Consider the following 24,038-nt stretch of genomic DNA (forward strand, 5'->3'; position numbering starts at 1 on the left):
AGACGCAGTTGGCTGATATGAATTTGAGAATTCCCGTCAATTACAGATTAAAGGCAATTTTCGTCCAATATACAAGTTTTGCAAACCAATGTCATTGTGGGGGGGGGGGCGAGTGGAGGGGCAAGATATATGACTTGTGGCACCTGCCCCTCCCCGCTAAGAAAACTCATTCACATAACACTGTCGAAAAAATTTCATACCATATTCTATCCAACACGAAGCAAATCTATTCTGGGGGAAATTATTTCATTTTATTTTAGTCTATTTTTATTTTACTATGTTTTAGTCTATCTCGTTTAAGTCTAATTTAGTCTATTATATAACATGTTTAACTTCTCAAATTAATTCTCATTATATTGAGAGCATATGACGATGTCGTGCAGTATTTTTGCATGTACAAGGCAAAGCCCACAAAGCGTGGCAACGCCATCAGCATACCAAAGAAAAGAATTTTTGGAAAGTATATGCGTGTCCGGCCACTGGAAGATCCAAACAAGGAAAAGGACATTCTGAATAAATCAAGAGTGTACGTGGATATCGAGCAGTGTTTTGTATTGAGCGTTGCTAATAATATGTCAACACTGTATATTAAATATGATACCACGCTGACCTGAAAAATAGAATAGGTTGGAAGCAGGGCGTCAATCCGATTTGAAACGTGGGGGGGGGGGGGACGTAATCGATTCGAGTATTCCGGCCGTAAGTACTATCTAAGCGGAGCGCCACCATCGGTTGGCGCGCAGCGTACCAAGAAAATTTCAGATATGAATACCTGCCAGATCGCTGGAGATGGCACTTGTCAGGCAGGGTAGCAGCCATCTAGTTGCGTGATTTCGGGAGAAAAAGACAAATTCGTGACTCAGGATATCTGCAATAAAGTTCATGCGGCCTTCATTTTTGGTGGAATATGATTCCAATTGACATGAACATTAGAACCCAGTGCAAGTTGACAAATGATGTGGCGAAGTGGAACCCCAGCCCCATTTTGCCTATGTTTCAGCATAAAATACCCCTCATTTGTTCGAACCCATGACAACTAACAATCTGTGAATAAATTAACTTCGAAATGGGCACATTATATTGCACCAAGTCGGTAAAGGAATGACCCCAGGGCCTCAGATATAGGCCATAGCAGGGGCGGGCAACCTTTTTGAATGAATGGGCCAGATTTTAGGTATGAAAGATTGACAGGGCCGCACCTAACCAACGACCTGCTGTTGATTTCAAACCGTTGCTTCCGAGGACGTTCAAGCAATAGGTGTGTGTACTAATCTGTATTCACAAAAACATAATGTCAATGTAGTCCAATTGATAATTAATGGTGATAATAGACCTACCTGACAGCATCATTAGTGCAGATAAATTCTAAGCAGCTAGTTCGTTTTTTGTGATGATGTAAAATAGATTGATTTTTTTCTTTTCCTTGAGACATCTCACGGGCCGCAAAAAATCACTGGCCGGCCGCATGTGGCCCGCGGGCCGTAGGTTGCCCACCCCTCGCCTATAGGAACGCTGTCCGATGTTGGACATAATGTCCCGGACATATAGGCGAAGGAAGCTATCCGCCGCGACTGCGTGTATGTGAGTTTCTCGACTTGCCGTCCTGAGAGTCATACCACAAAATGGTGCATTTCCTCATACGCCATTATTAATAATTTAAATAACTAACTAAGTAGGCACAGCCCAGATCCGAGTTCGTATATTGAGCTTAGCGCAAATTTGGCCAAAAGTCGTCATACGCCAGCATGTTAAACCACCAATGACTTTTAATGCCACCCGTGACACACTTCCAATGGGACTGCGTCAGTTTAAATATTTTGCTAGGTCTACAAAAATACATTTCTATGAAATTTGAAACAAGGATGGCAAGACAAACCACTTTAAATATGTTTCAGGACCTCGCACAAGCGCATGTATCGTCAGACTTAGAATAGGTCTCATGTGAGTGGTGGCTAAAGTGATGAAGGCATCAAAATATATCAGTGGTTGTTCGTTGGAGTCCTCACGCAAGTTACCTCGGTTGCTAGGTGGATCTGCATCTGGTAATCGGATGAATTCTGGTCGGAGCGTACTATGTAACCACCGTGTACCCAGGAACGTAGCTAAGGCCTGATGATTGAGGGGGGGGGGGGTAGTGGCTGAAAATCCAACTGGATGGGTTTAAGACAGAAAATTCCGACTGCTGCTCTGTACCCCCCCCCCCCCACCCTCGCGCTACTCGTCAACGATACGGTCAGTGTCAGTCAGACACCCAATCTTTCGTGACTGCACTTTTGTTCTGAACTTTTTTTCGATACATTTGTACCCACTGGCACTCATTTCACAAACTTATTAGCCCCCCCCCCCCCACCCCAACCAAATATTTTCCTGAAAATTCGGGCAATATGCTGATAACTTTTCGGGCACCTACTGAAAGAAAGATTATTTGCAATGTGTTTTTCAGTGATTAAACTTATATAAATATTACCATTAATATTGTAACGACTTCCCCAATAATTCAAACCAAATGGAAGGGTAATAAGACGGAAAATTATTGTATGTTATTTGCATGCGATGATGCATGTCTATATCATATGCACATTAACATGTGGAACGTGCACGTATAGCGCGCGAAAAAATTGGGTTATATTTTTCGGGCAAGTCGTTACAACCCCCCCCCCCCCCCAAATCAAATTGGGCTCCTACGCCTATGACGGTAGTTCTATTAGGCATTTTTTTTTTGGAGTATTCAAAATCATACGAAGTTTTGTACTGTGGAGTATAAGAATCGCGAGATACAATTTTTCAAAGTGGCAAGGAAAACGTGGTAAATATGACAGATTAAAGGTCAATTTTTAGGTCATGCACAATCACAGGAATAAATGAATAGGCCTAGATAAACTAGAGTGCGACAGTCGGAAATTCCGACTCCAATTTTCCAACTATCGTCAGTTTTACCAAGTTTGGGGGTTAGACACCCCACACCCCCTCTATAGAGGGGGTGTAGCGACGTCCCTGCGTGTACCCAATGTTCTCACTGTGGAGTAGACTCCGGTATCACTCAACAACAAGGTAAAATGGGATGCGCTGCCACGGAATATGCTCCCTATTTCATTTCCCCAATATTAGGGAACGGGCACCGTCTTTGAAACACCATCTACAACTAAACAACAACTATGTACAAGCTTTGGCTCTAGCTATGAAGTGCTATCTAGTATGATATTGACGGAGCCCACTATAGTTTTCTACTGGAATCGCCTGAAGATGCGGCGTCTGTAATTCAAGGAACCAACGAACTTCTCTGCTAACTCCTCAGGCTTCAACTGGGCTAGACGTTCGCGGTGAGTATGGCACACCATCACATGGTTCAGCCTCTGTTGAGTCATGGTGCTCCGTAGCCATGTCTTCAAACGCCTCAAAGCACTAAAAGATCTCTCGGCTTCCGTCGAACTGGCGGAGGAGACGAGGAGCAACCGCAAGAGAGTTTCGAATTCACCAAACATAGCCCGTACCGCTGGATTCATCGACTTGAATATTTATCTATACCCTTCAACCGACGACGACTGGAACTGGCCTCGAAAGAAAGACAGACTAAGCTTAAGATTGTCGGAGAGCTCAGGGTACCAACTCACGAGATCTGGTGGAATTCTCCATTCAGCAACATTGAGTGATATTCGATGATATGAATCCTGAGATGTGTATGCCCTAACCAAATAGACACTACTCTTTTTCAAATGTGTGTGTGGGGGGGGGGGGACATTTGATATTGTTTTCCCCACCCATCGAAATGTGGGGGGCGTGTCCCCCCGTCCCCCCACCCCTGGATTGACGCCCATGAAAGAGATGAAAATACATATTAATTTATATTATTTCCTAGAACTCTCATAAAAGAAACATTCTCAATAAATCGAGGGCGTATGTGGATGTCGAGCAGTGGTTTTTTACATGTTGAACCGAATGCTAACGCTATAATCAGCGAACCAAGGTATGTTATTTGAGAAAATTCTTCGTTTGGGAGGTTGCCCTATTATGTCAATCTCTAAAGGAAGACCCTGAATAAGAAGACCGGAAGTAAATCAATCAACGGCCTTGACAATGGCTTTCAGCGTTACTCACATGTCAATACTGTACAGTATATATAATATTTGTGGAAATGACAGCAAAGACAAGTTCTGAAGAGATGGGTGTATATTTCTTTTATATTATGTAATTTAAATTTCATTCTGAAAAAAACATTCTCAATAAATCAAGGGTGGATGTGAATGTCGAGCCTAGTGTTTACTTTGTACATGTTGAACAGATAAAGGTGAATGTTAACGCTAAGAGTGAACCAAGGTACGATATTTGAGAAAGTCTTCGGTTTTCGGGGCTTCGTTTTGGAGATTGCCCTTTTATGGCAATCTCTAAAAGGAAGACCCGGAAATAAATCAACCAACGGCCTTGACAATGGTATTCAGCGTTACTCCGGCATTTCAATACTGTAGAGTATATATAATACTACCCTGACCTGTTAAAATAGACAAGTACGGAAGAGATGAATGTACTTTATTCATATTATTTTATATAGCTATCATTAAGAGAATAAATCGAGGTTGTTTTTGGTTGTCGTGCAGTTTTAATACATCTGCAAAGACGATAAGTGACGCTATCGGAGTACCAAAGTAATATATCTGAGAAAGTCTTCGGTTTCCGGGTCTTCGTTTTAGAGATTGTCCTATTATGGCAATCTCTAATAGGAAGACCCGAAAAAGGAAGACCCGGAAGTAAATCAACCGAAGGCGTCGTGAATATATGTAGTGAAAGAGATATTTGAGAAAGTTTTCGTTTTCCGGGTCTTCGTTTTGGAGGTCTTCTGTTTGGAGATTTCCAAGTCTCAAGTCTTCCTTCTTCGGTCTTCGTTTTGGAGTTCTTCCTTTTGGACCCACCGACAAGACATGTACATGTATAAAAACACTTGGAAGGAAAGTATGACACAACGACATTCTAACACGAAAATAACAAATAACATAGTTCAGCTCAATTTTAATCAATCGTCAATCCACATCTCAAGACTCATGTATCAAGCACATCCATTCTTTATTTTCGGCGTTAACATGTTTACAAAGTTTCCTAATTTGACCATTTGAACTCAATGGACCTTTGACCTCAAGAAATAACAACACTGTTCTTGTATGTATCCACTACAGGGCATCCACATATAATGTATGGATTTTATAGAAGCTTTACTGAAGTTATGGTGATTATGTTTCAGTATTCCACTGACCTTAAATGACCTTTTCTCTCCACCGTGAGAAAACAATAATTTCTTGTATTCATTGTGGTACTATCCATAGGCGTAGGAGGCGGGGTGGGGAGCTGGGGGCTGTAGCCACCAACCAAAAATTTTCCTGAAAATTCGGGCAATATGCTGTGAATTTTTCGGGCACCTACTGAAAGTTAAATAATTTGCAATGTGTTTTTCAATGGTTAAACTTATGCTATTATTATCATTATTATTGTAACCACTTCCCCAATAATTATAAACAATATGGAAGGGTAGTAACACGGAAAATGATTGTATGTTATTGGCATGCGATGTAATAACCGATGTATGCCCTATATGTTATGCACAGTAACAGTTTGGTTATATTTTTCGGGCAAGTCGTTACAGCCCCCCCCCCCCCCCCCAAATCAAAGTGGGCTCCTACGCCAATGGTAATATCCACATACCAAGTACAACGTCATTCAAGATATGTTAGTGAAGGTCAATAGAGGTGAAAATTTGAAAAGGAAATCCACCTAAATTCTGCATTAGTATGATATGAACTAACAATATGAGTCCCATAGCCTACATGGGGTTGAAGGTTCTTGATCATTTTGGTATGTGCATATGCTGAAACTGCTGTTTTCATGTTTTTAACCTTTGACCCTATGACATTTTAAGTCATGGCAGCACTATTTTCCATGTCAAGGCAAACTCCCACCAAGTTTGAAGTCCATTGACCTTATGACTAAGGAATTTTTTTGGTTTGGAAACATTTCTATGCAAACTTGACTGATATTGGCTACTTGTCTGCTAAGAAATTATGTACCCTTAGTGATGTAATTGGGTACCTTATTGTTGAGTCTCAAGTCAGGTCCCACGGCATTCGAAGTCTCGAGTTGAGTCTTCACATTTGACATCTTAGTCCCTTCTTTGTGAGTCACACGGAGGCCTGGTTAAGTAGGTCCAGTTCCTGATTATCCAATTTGAGTTTATGTCCCCTAATTATGTAAGTCGGTCACTCCCAAGTTTCTCAAATAGAACTTAAAATATTATGTGAACAATTGGGCGCATACTTGTTTATTTTTAGTCAATGTTGCTAGTTATGATTAATGGTTCACTTGTGACAACTGAAATTTGATGGAACACACTCAATGACCTCTTTCCCAGGTGTCAAACACTGGATTGCTATGATGCTCAGTTCTCAGAGTTTATGTAATAAACAGAATACTTGCAAGATAAAATGGAATATATATTGCATGTTAAAATGTCTAACTGAACATTTTGACCAATGCATAATGATACAGTGGTTCTTAAAATTAGGCAACAATGCTGCTGGTTACTTGCTGAATCAAGAAAAGCCAAGTAAAACAGTTGACAACCTGTGCTTTAATCATTAATCCACTTTACTGTTGTGTCATTATAGCCTACTATTGCACTGTCCTTATGTAATAGTTATAATTTGATTTTTATGACTCCAGCAAGTTGTTTCAAGTCCAGATGTTAGGGCACAACTCAAGTCATCACAGCAAGAGACTAGTCAATAGGATCCACAATATGTTGAAACATGAGTCCAGTCGTCGACCCATACCAATCAGAGACATAAGTCAATTCAAGTCTTTTCATGCAAAGACTCGGAACAAGTCTAGAGTCCCTAAAATCTGGACTCGAGTTTGACTGGATTCAAGTCACTGACTTGAGTCATTACAACATAGCTAAAACCTCTAACACAAATGTTCAGGAAACAAAATTATATTTCAACACATTTTTATTGACAAACATAATAACTAACAATTAATCAACTGTACATACATATCAATAAAATGTTGATGTGATTATTTTTTTTTATAGAAATTCCTATACATGTATTTTACTGATTTTTGTACCCCTGAAGTGAGTCTTCAATGTTGCATCACAGTCAAAGCATTGTTTTTTATAAGAGCAGTCTACATCCACCCATTACAAGCAGTTACACCACTTGGTTACCGACCAAAACGTGTGGCTCATGGTTACCTTTTGTGCCAACTAAGTGTTATCAATCTGAAAATGAGGAAGCAAGATGCTGAATTCATGGTTCTGTAGTGACAAACAAGTTGTGGACTTACAGTGCTAGTAAAATGGAAAATCTCCACAAATTGACAATTGTGGTTAAGATGTCATTTTAATGTAACTTGACAAGTAAACAAATATATATATATTGAACAAGATTTGTGTCTCTGAATACTTCTGATGATTTTCCCATGAGAAATATTAACAAATCTATCTTGATGGAAATTTTCACTGTTTTGTAAAATTTTACAATCTTAGTATACTGTAAAAATTACTTTCCACACATCCTTTCATATCTTACTTATTATGCAATTTCTGAACTTCAAATGAAACACAGAATATGCTTCTGCCAACAAAACTTTTTTCAAAATTTTTCCAATGTACTTTCCTTAAAGATTCTATATTATTTTAGACATTGATTGTAAAATACCAAATAAAATTAAGATTAGATGAGGTATGACCCAAGACGTACATCATAATTGGAGCATATGGAGATAACACAAAACAAAACAGTTTACTTAAAACTCTCAAGTTATATTCATCCTTAATATCAGACTGAATTTACGATATTTACAATATTAAGTAAAACTGGAATGATTACCACTACAGCATTAAATGCAAATAAGCTAAACACTGAAAAACCATCACGTGATGAAACATAAACATAACTAGCACACACAAAGAAAAAGAAAATCTGGCAAGACAAGGCCTAGAAACTGTTAACATTTACTCTCAAAGCAAACTCTACATGATCTAACATCCTACATGAATTTTGGAAACATTTTCAAGGTGAAATGACAAAGCCTCCTTCTTTATGACCAAATTTACCCTAGATCACAAATCTTCAGTGAAAACCAATTAGCATCAGTATCTTGAAGTCTTGATCTAACTTGGAAATGTCCATTTCTGTCAGAACATTTAGTGTCATGTCAGTGCTGCTTATACAGAAGTTTCTGCATATATGCATACTTTCGTTTATCACACTTTTATCAAACATTTCACAATTTGTAACTAAACTGACCATTTTCATCACTTTCAGTGATTTTTCAAGGCAGTCCATGTTACATGGATATTCTAGTGAAAGGAGTTTACTGTTCCATTAATCTGCTGTAACAATTGGGTGGAAATACATTCTGATATCATGTCTAATAGGAAAGATATGAACTATTAAACCATGCTTAAATTGCATGGATGTCTCTGGCAACAGCTGGGTGAGTGACATCACCATGGCAATTGATCGATAAATTTTGCTATTTTCCCTATGACAATCAAACAGTTATGCCCAAATTATAAGATTTTTTACAAGAGCCTTGGAATTCTTCAACATGCATCAAAAAGTCACATTTCAAGGGCTCTGTTACAACCAACATGGAGAGGTAAGCTTCAGAAGGTAACCTGTTATAACATAGACCATCCACTGCATTTCCTCAAGAGATAATCTGCATTGCAAAAACATGTAACCTTCAACAAGAACATAGTTAGGAACAGCTGGGGCTTTCAAATAGCAGTCTAGAATATTTGTTCTTTCCAATGGATGCTTCACTATCTGTGACCACCAACAATATTTTAAGAATTGAAAAATGCTACATACTTTTCTCTTTCCAAGTAACCTGAAATGCATACTAAACCATGACTTTAAGTACACTAGTATGAACTAATAATCATGCACCTGTGCATTCTTCATTGTTAGTACAAATTTGAATCAGGTATAAGCATAATTATGTTAATATGGATTTTCCATGTTAATTTAACAAGTATCTATACTGTCCTACATGTACATACACACCTTTTAAATGTCATGATACATGTGTTTCTATTTTTGTTTAAATTATAACCATGGTAAACCTATTAAAAATTTACACCACAAAAGATATTGGAAGCTAATAAAGCAAGACACAGGCTTTCATTTCCAATGATGTGGCATTTTGCTGCAGTATTCATTTTGATTGCTTATTATGTCTTGTTGGAAATGTTTGCGTAGATCTAATTTTGATCTACATGGTGCATGAAGTTTAATTGAAGAAAGATACAGCCATAAATTTGACAGTACAGCCTACATGCTACTGGTGATTGCACATGTGAGTCTCCAAGTGTCATTTCCATGATCCTTCAATGCATCTTGTCAACATTCATTCTTCCATGAGCTCATATAGTTTGCTAGGACTGGCAACATTTCTATCACCTTTGTTAACATAACAATTTGCTGAGAAGCAATACATTACTATTCCGTGACAGTTTTATGAGGATGTAAGTAGACAGATGGTTTGTCTGTACTGTTACAGTGCCTTGGTTGCAGATAAGTCAGCAAAGTAACTCTGTGCCAGTGAGTCATCAGCAGACATCCGAAGTGATGGATTACAAACTAAAAGTCGCTGAAAAAAAAATGGAAAAAAAGATTTGTGACATAAACCGAGTAGTAAATGTTATACAGGAAGCACAGAATAGCAACAATATCAGTGATAAACTTCATCGTTTGCAACAAGATACTTGGTTAAGTGATCAAATTTTGGTAATCAGTGACACAACTTTGCACAATTTCCAATAACTAGTTTAAGTGCAAGGATCTACCTGAACATAAGTTTAGAAGTAGTGCAACAAGGAATTAGCTTCAACTTGTGACACAATTCTTATTAATGGTTTAATGAAAGTTTGGTATCACCTGTTTGAGTTAGAACCTTAGATTTGCCAGCCATACATGATGGTTACCTGAAAGTAACTTTTGGACTTACTAAGCCATCAATGTCCCTACATATGGCTAAAAGTGAAAATAACTAAATGAATACTCAAAGTTATCAAGATATGTGTTGAATGACACATAATGAGTTCAAAATAGAATTCCTGTAAATTACTGATGTCAGTGATATAAATCAGAGAGACAATTTCTATTAAAGCAAAGAACTCTGAATACTCATGTAAAAGAACATTTCTTACTTGGAGCAGATCTCTTCCCTTCGGTGACAGAGTTGGAACAACAGATGACAAAGGTGTGGTGACTGGATATATAGGGTATGTCTAGGAGACAAAAGAACATAAGTATCACATTGTCTAGCATTACATTAAGTCATGATCCAGGGTAAAGAGAGAGGTAGTGAAAGACTAGACAGTTTATTTGTTATCCTCCAATAATTGATATCTAAAAAGAATTTCATTTAATTTTCATATTGATATTAAGATGTCACATGAAAGGTAGTGAAACGGAGAGAGGATTCCATTATTTTCCTATGTACAGCTACATTTAGGTTTTGATTTGATTCATGCATCTTTTCTTAACTAGGTGTAAGAAATCAGATACATCAAAGGGTATTACAGTATTGAATTCAAATCAATATTATAATATGTGCTTGCTGTATAAACTCTTTCTTATGAAGTTTGTACTGTCGCAGATCAGATAAATGAATTAGTTTTAAGTTTCATGATAATAGTATTCAAAGGAGCAACAATAATGAACCAGCTGAGAGGGTTTAATTGGAGAATAGCCATGTTATCTTGTTGGGTTTTTTCTTGGGTTTTTTTTGGGTTGAATATTTTGAACATTATGAAATAATATTATGCAGGAATGTACCTGTTGTTTGTATTAGGCTCTGCTTCAGCATGAACTGATTGATAAAGCAAAGATGCCTAACTGAGTGAACTGGTTGATGAAACAACACAACAAAGGGATTCAACAAATTTTACATAATTAGTCAACCAAAGGCACTCTGTGCAATGCACACAAGCATACTAGTACAACAAGTTGTTCCTACAAATGTTTGTAATTAATATATTACAAGGTGCTGCCATTGTTGGCCTCCATTTCGTAGACTGGATTTTTAATACAAAAGTAAAAAAACAAAGCCAATGTCAGTTACACCTAGCATGGAAATGTCTAGTTTGATTAATGGAAGATTGCTACATCATAAATTACACAATTATTATATGATTACTAATGTTCATTGATGCGACAATGGCACAATTTACAATCATGAAGTCAATGGCTCACAGATGACACAAAATCACTATGCTGACAAAGCAATTTTTAACAGGCAGATGCTGTAAGTACAAAGACAATAAGGGTGGGACAAGACAGGCAAATGAACATCTAACTGAAATAAAATATACAACCACAATCTATACAAAATGGCATCAAGTACCATTAAGCTAGTCTATTAACAAGATGATAAACTTTGTGAAAAAGGTTCATTTCACAGAAAGCTTCAGATGTACAGTACTCAATTAGTGAGAAAAGGTACTGTTTGACCCATAACTTCTAGAATGAACCTAAAACATAAATAATTTTGTTAAACTGTGATTGCCAAGGATGTGATCAGGGTGCATAAAATTCAACTCAGGCACATACTTTGTGGTCTGGTAATTTTGATATTCCAGGCCAAGTGTCTTCTGTTGGTGTACCAAGTAATTTAAAAATTCTTTTGAGTTGGTCATCAACATCATTTCCTGGGAAAAGAGGTCTTCCAGCATTGGCCATTTCTGAAGAGAAAGTGAAGGTAATGAAATAAAAATTCTACTCAGAGTGAAGACCCAGTGGATAGAATACTTAACCCAAGAAAATGTTTTCATCTTTAGTAATCAATAGAGACAACTTTATATAATATTAGAAATAAAGTTACGAAGATGACTGCTATTTCAGAAAATAAGAACATACAGAGTTACTGTACAACAGAAACAAACCTGCGAATATACAACCAGCTGACCACATATCTATAGAAGTGGTGTAAACCTTAGCACCAAAGAGAACATCCGGTGGTCGGTACCAGAGGGTCACAACCTCTGCAGAGTAGCAGCGGACTGGAATGCCAAAAGCTCTAGCTAAACCAAAATCTGCTAACTTCAATTCTCCATTCTAAAACAAGAAGCACGAAAAAAATATTCAACTTTAACATTTGCTTAGAGTTAAATCACGTACTGGAGGGTCACAGTAATACAAACATCAATATGTTTCAAATGTTTATAGTTATTCAAATACTATAGTACAAATTAACAAAATTCCAGTGTTAAGTAATTTGACAGATCGATCTTCATGACACCAGAAGAGTTTTCTATGTTTATTGGATGCACAAGTTGTACCATCACTCCATTTTTGAGTTCTCGTGGTCCCAAGCAAGTGCCACAGACGCACACACACATGCCAACCTGACTGAATAAATTCCTTTGCTTCCAGTAAGGAACTACCCAGAACAAAAACATTTCATGGTTCCTCTGCTCAATGTGCTCATTGATTTGATTAAGAGGGAACACTCCAAGTACATAATGATGAAGCATTCCCTTAAGTTATGCGCACAAACTGTTGTTACCAAAATAATGCTAGCCAGGGCCCTTCTAAATATGCATGAACCATTTGTAGCACACATCAATATGTGTCTGCTATCTACAAATATCACTAATCCAATTTTGAAGATCAAACATATGATTTCCAAATAAGTTACTGCAATTTGAAAAACACATGACATGACATGAGCACCAAAAACAATTAGGTTCACCTACTCACTAAATATGGTAATGATCAATAATTGCTTTGTGAGGTTATTAATCATACAAAATTATAACCTAAATAATGCAAAGCCACACCTCCTTATAAATACACATGTTATCAATTGCAACACATATTGCCATGTGTAGGCTACCTACCAATAACACACTCATATTGATGAAAAGTCAAGTTATTGCAATTTGCAGATTTTGACGGTTGACTCTGTGACCTCCTTAATATTTATTATATGAGCACCAAAATTCTTAGGGTTTATGTAATCATTATGGACCACCCACCCACCAAGTATGGCACTGATCAATCATTCCCTTGTTGAGTTATCTTGCATACAAACTTCTGTTACAAATATAACGCTCAGCCCTGCCTCCTCATACAGTACATATGCATGACATCAATTGCAAGACACATCAGCATGTATAAGTGGTCTACCAATATCTCCATTCCAAGTTTGAAAACACTTCAACTTATGGTTGCCTAGCTATTGCAATTTGAAGATTTTGATGTTTGACCCTTTGACCTAATTAATATTCATGATATGAGCACCAAAATCAAAAGGGTTCATCAACTCATTATGGATCACCCACCCACCAAGTATTGCATTGATCAATCATTCCCTTGTTGAGTTATCGTGCATACAACAAAAGTGTCACACACATACACACACGCACGCACACAGCCGGTGTGACTACAAAGGTCCCTTTGCTTTCAGCAAGGAACCAAAATAAGATTCAGTAACATTTGAGCTTTTAGTGCGAGGCCTATGGAATCCTAACAGTGTGGGAGAACGGTTGATTGGCTGGGGGCTGCAAAACAATAAAACACAAAAATCACTTCAGGGAATATAACTTTGCGTTTTGGTCATAACTTTACCCACTGGGTATGCCTTATGGTGTTTTCATTGTTAAGACAACGGGTTATACATTGTTTACAGTATGTTGGAGTGAGGTTGAGGGAGGGTTGTGCTCTTCACTTTGAAGATAACAGTATAATATTTACATGTGGAAGTCAGAGGAGAAAATTGTACTAGATCTGCATATGGGTGACTTCACATAAATGTTTCTGTGGTTGGTTATGAAGCCAAAGCTTTCTCTGAAAGAAGATAACACAAGAGTAGAATACACATTGGACCCAAATGTCAATCAAACTCATACCTTATTGATAAGAAGATTCTGTGGTTTCAAGTCTCTGTGTAGAACATGATGACTGTGGCAGAATGCTAGACCCTTCAACAACTGGTACATGAAAGACTGCAAGAAAACCAAACAGAAGCTTACTCAATCGACCAATAACCTATATACCATGTAAAATCATAGACAGAGATTACAACCTACTAAGTTCATTCTCTGCATCAGATTCAAACTACTGTAGTTACCACACAAAATCACTAGGGCAGATAGGATGAATAGTTTGGAACTTTTCAACTTGGTGTGAACAGCCAGACTAAACACAAAATTGTATCTTACACTGTATGAATTATCAATTAATCATCAGTCACAGCTGATGTACAGAAATTAGCAGGCTCTCATGTGCAACATGAAAAAATTTGAAGGTTTGCTACAACATAGTAATTCCTAAACACCCCCAGCGTGCAACACAACCGTAAATGCACCTATCATTCAAACTGTTCCCTAGGCAACACTTCTTCCTTTCTGTAAGTGATAGGTAAGTCCATCTCATCAACCACTTTCTACTATTCAATCATGATACAAGAGCATCAATGATGCAGTATCTCAATACTGGAAGTTTTAATTTTGATTCCTAATTTCAAATCTTTGCTCTGTCTCTACAATTATCAATATCAATCATGGTACAACAAATATGTAACTTGCATTTTTGCTACTCTGCCACGAATAGTCTCTGCAGGTTACGCTTTATCCTGCTAGTCTTGCCTTTAGCGCTCATTGCCTGTGAGTCGAAAGAACGACGTTGCAAGATTTAGAAATGTCATAGAATATTTAAGAACTTGTTTTTTATGTGGTATCCTTCATCTTAGGTCAGTCTCTGTTGGACTTTTTGGTCATATAGTTTGGGGTCAATGACAACAGCCAAATTAGAAGAGGCGAACAACTCGACCATATTCTTAATGCCTGCCTTGAGAGCTAGGCCTATTGACCTACTGTATGTTACTGTAGACTGTAGTGGTGACTACCATCAAAACTGTGTCCACTTCTAGATATCAAAACAACCCACGTTTTTCCATCTCAATTTTTCGGACATGAAGATTTCATGGATTTATGACTTGGAAAAAATAATGCAAGTGATGGGTGGCCTCCTCTTCCCCTAATAGCCACCTCAGTTCCTCTCCATTTTGTTATTTTATTTTAATTCTTTGTACATTTGATGTCAAACATTACAGGTTCAAAAGAAAGCTAAACATACTTCTTATAACCTTATACATCTTATATCGTTATAAATAAAACATAACCTTATACAATTTTTATAGTCTTATCAAAGTTGTGATGCTATGGCCGGCTCCTCTTTTATACGTACCCATCAAACAAACTTACCCTGGTCCTTCCTAGGAAAAGCTGTCTGAACACCAGTACAATGCTAATGTGGCTATCACTGAAAGCCTAATAGGCCTAGGGGCCTAGGCCTATATATATATATATATATATTTTTAAATGCACTAGGCCTACAGTAAGTAGCCTTCAGAAATACAAGAATGTGTATACGTAATTATACAAAATACATGAAGAGCAATCAAACACACTTATCATGGCCCTTGCTCTGAAAAGCTACCTGAACACCAGTACTATCCTTAAATGGATGTTACAAAAACGAAGGCCTAATATAAATTAAATGCACTACGTAGAATTCAGCAGTACAGAATGTAATTAGCATGCAATACACTAACACCTCGCGTACCTAACTACAGAACAGAAAATTGTTCGCGAGGGTAGCCATTTTCGTATATCTAACATGTAGCTGTTATGAGTCATAGCCAATCTGCTACAAAACAGACTTGGGGGCGGGGCTTAATCATCAAAAACGGACCTTTTTACTAAAAGTAGGGGCGGCAGCTCAGTGTTGTTTTAAGAAAGAAAAATCATTTAAACATCAAATAAAGCAAATAAAAGCCATTAAATGTCATATACAGGTAGTAAAATTCTTATTAATACCTACCTGTAAACAACAAATGAAAGTTTAAAATTTTAATAAAATATATAATACGTAGGAACCTATCTTAGACGATACCACTGTTGAAAGACAGTTCTATTCTATTCCCTTTCATAAAACATAAGTTTTGGAGCGTGTGCAAAACAGGTCTGCCAAAGTGTGTTTTCAGTCCAAATTGGCCCGATTTGGACATAAATCGGTGATAAAGTCACAGAATGAGATACAATTCTGGAATAACAAATAGTTACTTTTGTTGGTCTATATGATATATTCTTGCTCTGGAAATTCCAGAGAAAAAGAACTTTGTTTGAAGATGCTGAAAAATTTTTAAGAGAAGAGAAAGTCCCACTTACTGTTACAATATCTCTATACATGTAATGTATTGAGATAAAAAACTGTTTAAAACCATATATTTTAATTTTACAAAGCTATTGACAATCACTTTATTCACCTATACAATAATATGTCATTGAGAGATTTTCTGTCCCCTAATAAAATTATTTTACCTGATATTCAAAGCAAATACCTCAGAGAAGACATTCTACTACAAAACACAACTGAATTAAACATTCTGTGTATATTGTTTCTTTGATGTATGACATAGTCAATACCTCCATATGCCAAGTTTTCCTGAACTTTGAGTTTTACTGTTTTCAGAGCTCAGTGACAAAAAGTTCAATAGTGAACTGTGGAATAGCCCAACCACTGCTTCAACATAAGTTCAAGTTAAACCTACCAACATGAACTAAACCTTGCCAAGGGCTAATTTCTCTAATAAAGTGGCAACGATTTTGGTAGTGAAAGAACTATGATGGTTTACTAATATACTTGACATTACTCTTAACTTTTTTTGCAATAAATACCAAACTTAAATATTGGAATACCCAGCAAGCAGTTACGGCTAACCATGTTTCTGAATGGTGAAGCTGTAGGACTTAACCTCTGCGAGGAATTAACTCATTACTGATTAAACTTGGCCCTTTCAGTTAAACCACTATTTTTCACTTCATGAGTTGGCATGGTATGACCCTAACAAAAGAGGCTCAAATGAAAAGTTAACTCACCTTTACTACATCAGGGTCTATCTCACCGTTACAGGAATCAAAATATTTCTTTAAATCTTGGTCACAATATTCAAAAACCAATGTCAGTTTCTTGTCACTGTGAAGAATGTCATGAAGATGTACAATATTTCGGTGGCTTAACTCCTTCAGCAGACAAATTTCTCTCAGAGCAGAACTTGGAACACCCTAGAACAAAAATTGTTTGAAATAAAAAGTGAACATCATATATTTGGCCAGACCCGGGTGAACCAATGAAATGACAACTTGACCAATTACCAACATTCAAACACACTCTGGAGACATGACTGTATATGCATTTCAAGGATCCTAACATACAGGTGGTCTTGATGAGATTGACAGTTCCATGTTTTCAGTAAAACATATGTGAAATAAGACTGATGCAGATGGGGATCAGGTCAGTTTCCTTTTGCCTAAGTTGTCAACAGTATTATTAATGCAGGGATGCTAGTAATAGACCTACACTTACAGAGGAGCTTCATGGTAGCTAGCTGCTATTACAACATTACTACGATATCGATATTGCTGATAAATATGATATAAAGAATTTATTAGCACCGGCTATTAACCTACATCCAAATGATCCAAGTCATACAAGGAACTGGTCAATTTAATTAAACCAGTGGGAAACCCCCTCCCAGCAATAACATATATTTGCAGCAAAAGAGTATTATGCAACAGTGGGGCCTTTGAAAACCCCCAATGACCTTTGGCCTTCACAAAAAACAACAAGATTCTTGTACTCATTATAGGGAAGACACTTACGAAATATGAGAGCCAATAGTTTCCTATCTGGAGATATTGTGTTTACAAGGATTTCAAGTTTTGACCCCTGATGACCTTAAATTAATGCTGACCTACACCAAATTGTGTAAAACCTTTACAATACATAAGGCTATCACACCATGCATATATGAGCTCCATTAATGTTCAGGTTCTGGAAAAAACACCAGGAAAAAAACACAGCAACACCAGGAACCCAAAGCCAGCATTATTACAGTAGGTATAAGTTCTACACCTATGCACGTAGTAACAAACAGCCTATTGTAGACTACATAGCTAACCTGTGTTAGGTAGCAGAGCCATGTGAATTTGGGGACAGCCTAAGTGACATACTTCTTGACAGGACTGTAATTGGCATTAGCGGCAGTTGTTGTCAAGAGTATAAAAGCTTGATTATATGCAAGCAGTAGAACTCGCACAATCACTGTTTACAACGGCACAGGATATGGAAACAGGAACTGATCATGTAGTCAACCGAAGATTGAAAAGTTTGAAGTAACAAACACCAGGAAAAGGCTACATCAAACACAAAGCATAGTAATGAATAGGCCTAATTCGTCAGGGATATGTTTCTGGTGTTCTGGGACAAATCATACACCATCAAATTGTTGTTTTAAAGAGGCAATTTGCCACCATTGTAACAATAAAGACCACATACAAAAAGCATGTAGATCTAAGAAGAGAAGCTATCGACCTGGCACCGAACACGCAGCAAATGTAGTGGAAAACCAGTATGGGGTGAACTGGGCGCATTAATGTACAGTTTGTACTATTACAATACAGAATAACTATTGAGAAGTTGCGACAGATGTTCGCAAAATATGGTCTTCCAGAAACAATTGTTTTGGACAATATGGCAATCTTCAGTTTTTCAGGAGTTTGTCAAGCACCCTTTAAGCCAGCTTCTAATGGCCAGGCTGAGAAGGCAGTTCAGACATTCAAAAATGGAAAGAAGATAATGGCTGGTGGTTTGCTCCAAACCAAATTGTCAAGGTTTCTTTTGCAAAATAGAGATGCACCCCACTCAACTACTGGTGTCCCTCCAGCATTGCTCATGTCTAACAGAGAATTGAGTGTACCCATTAGTCTAGTTCACCCTAAAGTGCACCGAAGAGTTTTGGGTAGACAAGAGTATCAGAGAAAGTACCATGATCAGCATGCTCATGATCGCTGGAGACAAGGTTTACTGTTCGCAATTACTAAAAGGGTACTATGTGGTTACCAGGAACTGTAAGTCACAAAACTAGCACTAATATGTTTGAAGTCCTAAACATTTAGACCAAATCCATGTTCATTATACAAATGATGAGGAAGGACAGGGTGCTACTGAGATTCGTAGGCAACTAGAACAAAGCCCAAATGAATCTGATTATTCCTCAGATTCTGACATTGCTTCCAACAGCAGTATTGTTGCAAGTGATCAAAGTTATGAAGTGAAGACTGAATACCAGCCCGTGCTTACAGATTATCTATAACAATCTGGCTCTTCCACTTGTCAAATTTCAGTTTGAATTGCTTACAACGATCAAACCCTGTCGCACCTCATGCATACCTAAACCAAGGATTCGTTTACATTTGTAGTTTTGCATGGTTCAAGTATTTAATCATAATAAAATGATGTTTAGTACATTCGTCATGTATATTTTGGCAGTTCCTAGGTACCTCCTGCTTATGAAATCATTGTAAATCATTTCAATCAGTTTCTCTAAGCTTCAGAGGGGGAGTGAAATATGTAATGGTTTCGTACTTATGTACACCTTCAGGACAGTGAATAAATGGTCACCATGTTTATCACCAATCTATAGCTATTCTCCATTGTTATTTTATCATTAGTCTATTCGACACATTCTAGATAAGAAAACACCCTTCTCTTCTCTTAAGTGATGTGACACGCTTCCCTAGCTTCTTGCCTTAGCCAACAGCCCTGATGTATGTTTGAGTACAGCAACATATACTTTTCAGACAACAATGAGAGCATTTGTACAGCTACTGACTTATATACTGTATCACATAAATGTCACTACTTACAAATGTATATAAAATCAGTAAACTGTACAGAGTGGAGGTATCTCAAAGTTTTTTCTTAAAGTTTAAAGCAGCATTTTGCGTTTGGTCCATCGAGTTTTATACATAAAGTATATCAATCACAAAACAGCAAACTCAAATGTTAGCCAAGTTTTTCCCTGCCAACAGCTTTAATTGGCGAGTAATTAAGGATATTTGCAGATAATGAGAAAAGTGTCCACGATATATTCCACATTTAAAATTAATCGCATACAGTTCCCCCAAACCCACTAGTTTGAATGCAACCAATCAGAGATGCAGGTTTAGTTATGAGCCGTTGATAAAATAGGATTCAAGACTTTGCGTTGGTACAACCAGGGAGTTGTTATGGAACCCCCTGGTACAACTGCCATAAGACTGTTCACAAATCAAGCATGGTGTTGTATTACGTATTTGGTAAATGACGTTCGTAGTGTTTAAATATTCATATCATGGGCGAGGTTTATTGGGATCCCAACGGAAAATATCTTGGAGAAAAACAAAGTTGAAAGTTGCAAATTTTTCGACTTTTATGCCACCATTTGAAGTAAGATTTAAATAGATTAGCTAGTTATGTATGTTGTTATGGCATAGTGGAATCAGTGAGGTTGAGAAAAATCATAGAAAAGGACTCAAAATGCTGCTTTAATACATGTCAAGAATGAGATTTAGTCCAGCCATGCAAGATTGACAAAGCTTTCAATATTTTGACATCCATTGAATTGCACTTGGCCTTTGACTTGCACCCGACACATTACCAACTTTCACCAAGTACTACACTCATCCATGTTGTACTTCTTGAGTCGTGTACAAGCCAAGATATCACATACAGTGTTCACAGTCACCAACATGACAACTGACCTTCATAACAAAATAAACAGTAAATTTCTTACAACTCAAACAATATTTCTTCAAACTATTACCTCATCATCATCATCTAGCCGTACTCTTTTCAGAGCTACAATCTCTTGATTATCTTTATTTTTGGCTTTGAAGACAGTTCCATATGTACCTGATAAAAAAAAAAGAATAGAAAATATGAATACAGTAAGTGCCAAATTGCATCAAAGTCTGTATTAATAAACCTCTTGTATGTATACTGTCACTATTGATGTTTGTGCACTCAAGTGTCCTATTTGAAATGTTTGATAAATGCACTGTAGTTAGATTTGCATGAAAGGAATTTAGATTACGTTTTTATCTAAGGTTACTTTACCATGGCTAGGCTCTAGACTACCTGTACCAGTTTGGAAAGGTGGAATTCTGTCCCACACACTTGATTGACCTTCCCTTTTCAGTCAGAATTTCCAATCAACACCACTTATATATCATTACTGTCTGTGTGAAGAAGCCTAATTGACTAGTACTCAAATTGTTGATGTAGATCTTTGAACTAGGCCTAGCCCACAGGCACCAAGTTTGTTGGCCAGTTATATTGTATACAATTTAGGGACAAGGTCAGTCTCAGCCTTTCCTACCTTAGGATACAAAAAAGGTTGGACGTTTACCTGATTAACTCAATCACTATTCCTTTATACGCAATGTAATGCATAACCTCTAAATCATTGCTAACCTCATTAAATTAAAGCAAGAGTCATATAAGTGAGAATGAAGATCGGTGCTGCGGCCGAGTGGATAAATGCGGTGGCATTTGAAGCAATGAGACTTAGCAATTGGGAGGTTCGGGGTTCTTTACCCGGCCGGGTCATAGTAAGGTGGATTTTCATCAAAGAGCAATCTACGGTTTTCCCTTCTGAAATGACTTTCTAAATTAGAAAGATTCCAAATTTGAGTTAAAATGTTGAATTGGAAGCCACCCAACATGTAAGTTGTAATCCATAAGCCCTTGCGGGCTTCTCCCACATTTGTGGTCGCTTAAGCATAACATAAACATAACTGCTGATTATTATTATATAGAAATGGTGATTCAGAAACAAATTGTGGTTCCTTGCCAGCTCCTATTACAGCACTACTTCTTGAAGTGGATTTTGAATATTCACAGCTGAACAAAACATTTACAGCATCCATTTGAGTGTAAATCATGAATTCTATAATTCTCTTATATAGTGTACTTCATTGCCACTTTAAGGTGGATGAGATTAACCAGCAAGTAGTTGAGATAACTCATACTATAGTAGTGCAACTTAAAGACCAATGATTGAGCTTTAGTTCAAATTTGGGGTTTACTTCACCTAAACATAAGTTATATTCATAAGAGACATACCAATGATACAGTACTAGTGATGGGAACTGTACAAACCTTTGCCACCCAGTACCTGTTTACTATGATCATACATAAACCTGTGTTACTATGTATATAGGCTAGGCAGGCCTGCCCACATTAATGCACAGTCTGTGAACAACTGTTTGTTTCATCAATGAACTGAGTTACAGTATAAAAGGTATCGTCTATGTTAATTCAGCAATGTAATATTTACTGTGGAAGCTCATTGCATAAGCAATGAAGCTTCATTGTTGTCACTTTAGTGGAGAAAACTACATATTGTAGGTATGGATGTTTCACGACAGTTGGTGGGGGTGCATCTTGGTCTCTATGTACAAGGAACCATGAGCACTCCACCCACATGGCAGAGGAGAATGACAATTGCCTGTATACATACCAAACTATTGTTTTCTTTTAAGTTCATATCTACTCCGCCGTGAACACTTAATAACCTGTAGATATTATTTTGCAAACATTGCAGGATGGTTTAAGAATTTAAAAGTATTTAAACAAATCATTGTTCAATTTGAATTTCCATGGCAGACTGTTACCCCTTGTCAAAACATGTGCAAATAGTGTAACACCTTATTGCACACAGCTCCACAGCATTTGACACATAGCTACACAATGTAATCTCAATGGTGAGCTTTCCCAAGCTGAAGAATATTTATCTCAACTCATGATTAATTAGATAGTATCAGTATTTGAAGAGTAGCTTTGTAGAATGTATTCCATCAGTTCACAACGTAGTTAGGCTACATTTTTGTAGACACATATGAGTAAGGAAAACTATCGAGTGACTGAAAGTTACCAAAAATCATTTATGTTGCTGCCTTGGCATTTAATACCCAACCAATAAACAGTAGCTTTTTGTCACAGCGAAGGGAGATTTCCGCCATTCTGGAAACCCATGGCAGAAACAAACTGTATCCTACTGTAGCAAAACTAACATCAACGGTTCAGTCCTAGCTTTGCCTAGTAGTAGTTTGAATTTATGCAGCATGAATATGATGGTATATGGTAAATTTACAATATTTAGTAAGGGCATTATTGTTATTTTAAATGATAGCGGTGATAACAATCTAGCTGATTTTGCTCAGTGCTTTAGTTCTTGCCTTGAGCTATGTGATTTCACGGATAGTTCGATCTGATTCCGTCAGAAATTCAAAGAATTAGGCTTTACTTTTAAAAGTAGTCAAACTGCTCAAACTCAATCAAAGGAATAATATTGACTTTGCATATGCATTGTCATTTACTGTATCAATTATAATTCGACTAAATGGATGGAAGAATTAATCCACGAAACTTAAGTGTCTCAAAATATAAAGATGATGCTAAGGCTTTGTGAAATAAAATTCGTTCTACGAAAATGGCAACTACAATGGCGGTCAGTACTGTACATTACGTAGGCCTAGGCCTACATATAACACAGCACGCGAATTTGGGACAAGCAAAGTTACCGTACACCACCATACTACTAATGCTAAAGTACTAATTACTTTGTAGCACAACACGACTTACCTTCCCCTATCTTTTCTAACTTTTCATATTTCTGCATTGCCCTTGCTGTCAATAGATCAGAATCTACGTCATCAACGATGTGTGTAAATACAATTTGGTTGAATTCAGTAAAAACTAACTACCATAGAAAGAATCTTATCGTTCAGAAAGCCTTTCTGTTAGTTTTACCGTAGTGTTAAGCCTCATCAATATAGTGCAGATTGCGTCAAAAATGTTGAGTACTTGATTCCAGAGTGATGGCGCCAATCAATGGTAACTAGCCAGTAGAATCACTCAAAAAGGAAGTAGCCACACCTACATTTGTGATAGACAGCCTCCTTACCTTACAAACGAAAAACTTAAATCCGATTTTGGTTTCGTGATCTGGCTTCTTTGTCGAAATAGAGCATAATTCTGAACTGCAAATGCTTTTCAATTGAAGCAAGCCATTCCATGAAGTATCATAGTATGTCGTAGGTATATTTGCATTTTAATCGAGACACACACACCGTTCAGGCACTGCACTTTTCT

The 24,038-nt window shown here is 37.2% G+C and overlaps 1 protein-coding gene across 1 annotated transcript; it reads right to left on the bottom strand.

The window, feature by feature from the left end:
* Window positions 1-6,971: 6,971 nt before the first annotated feature.
* LOC139958681 (cyclin-dependent-like kinase 5) lies at window positions 6,972-23,738 on the bottom strand. The gene is made up of 8 exons (XM_071955945.1): window positions 23,529-23,738; window positions 20,707-20,795; window positions 16,940-17,125; window positions 13,907-14,002; window positions 11,939-12,110; window positions 11,607-11,737; window positions 10,202-10,282; window positions 6,972-9,642 (listed from the first exon to the last, which is right to left on the bottom strand). The coding sequence occupies exons 1-8, from the start codon at window positions 23,563-23,565 to the stop codon at window positions 9,547-9,549; spliced, it is 888 nt and encodes a 295-aa protein (XP_071812046.1). The 5' UTR covers window positions 23,566-23,738; the 3' UTR covers window positions 6,972-9,546.
* Window positions 23,739-24,038: the final 300 nt, after the last annotated feature.

This window comes from Apostichopus japonicus, chromosome 18 (genome assembly GCF_037975245.1).
Source record: "Apostichopus japonicus isolate 1M-3 chromosome 18, ASM3797524v1, whole genome shotgun sequence".
NCBI classification, from domain to species: Eukaryota; Metazoa; Echinodermata; class Holothuroidea; order Aspidochirotida; family Stichopodidae; genus Apostichopus; species Apostichopus japonicus.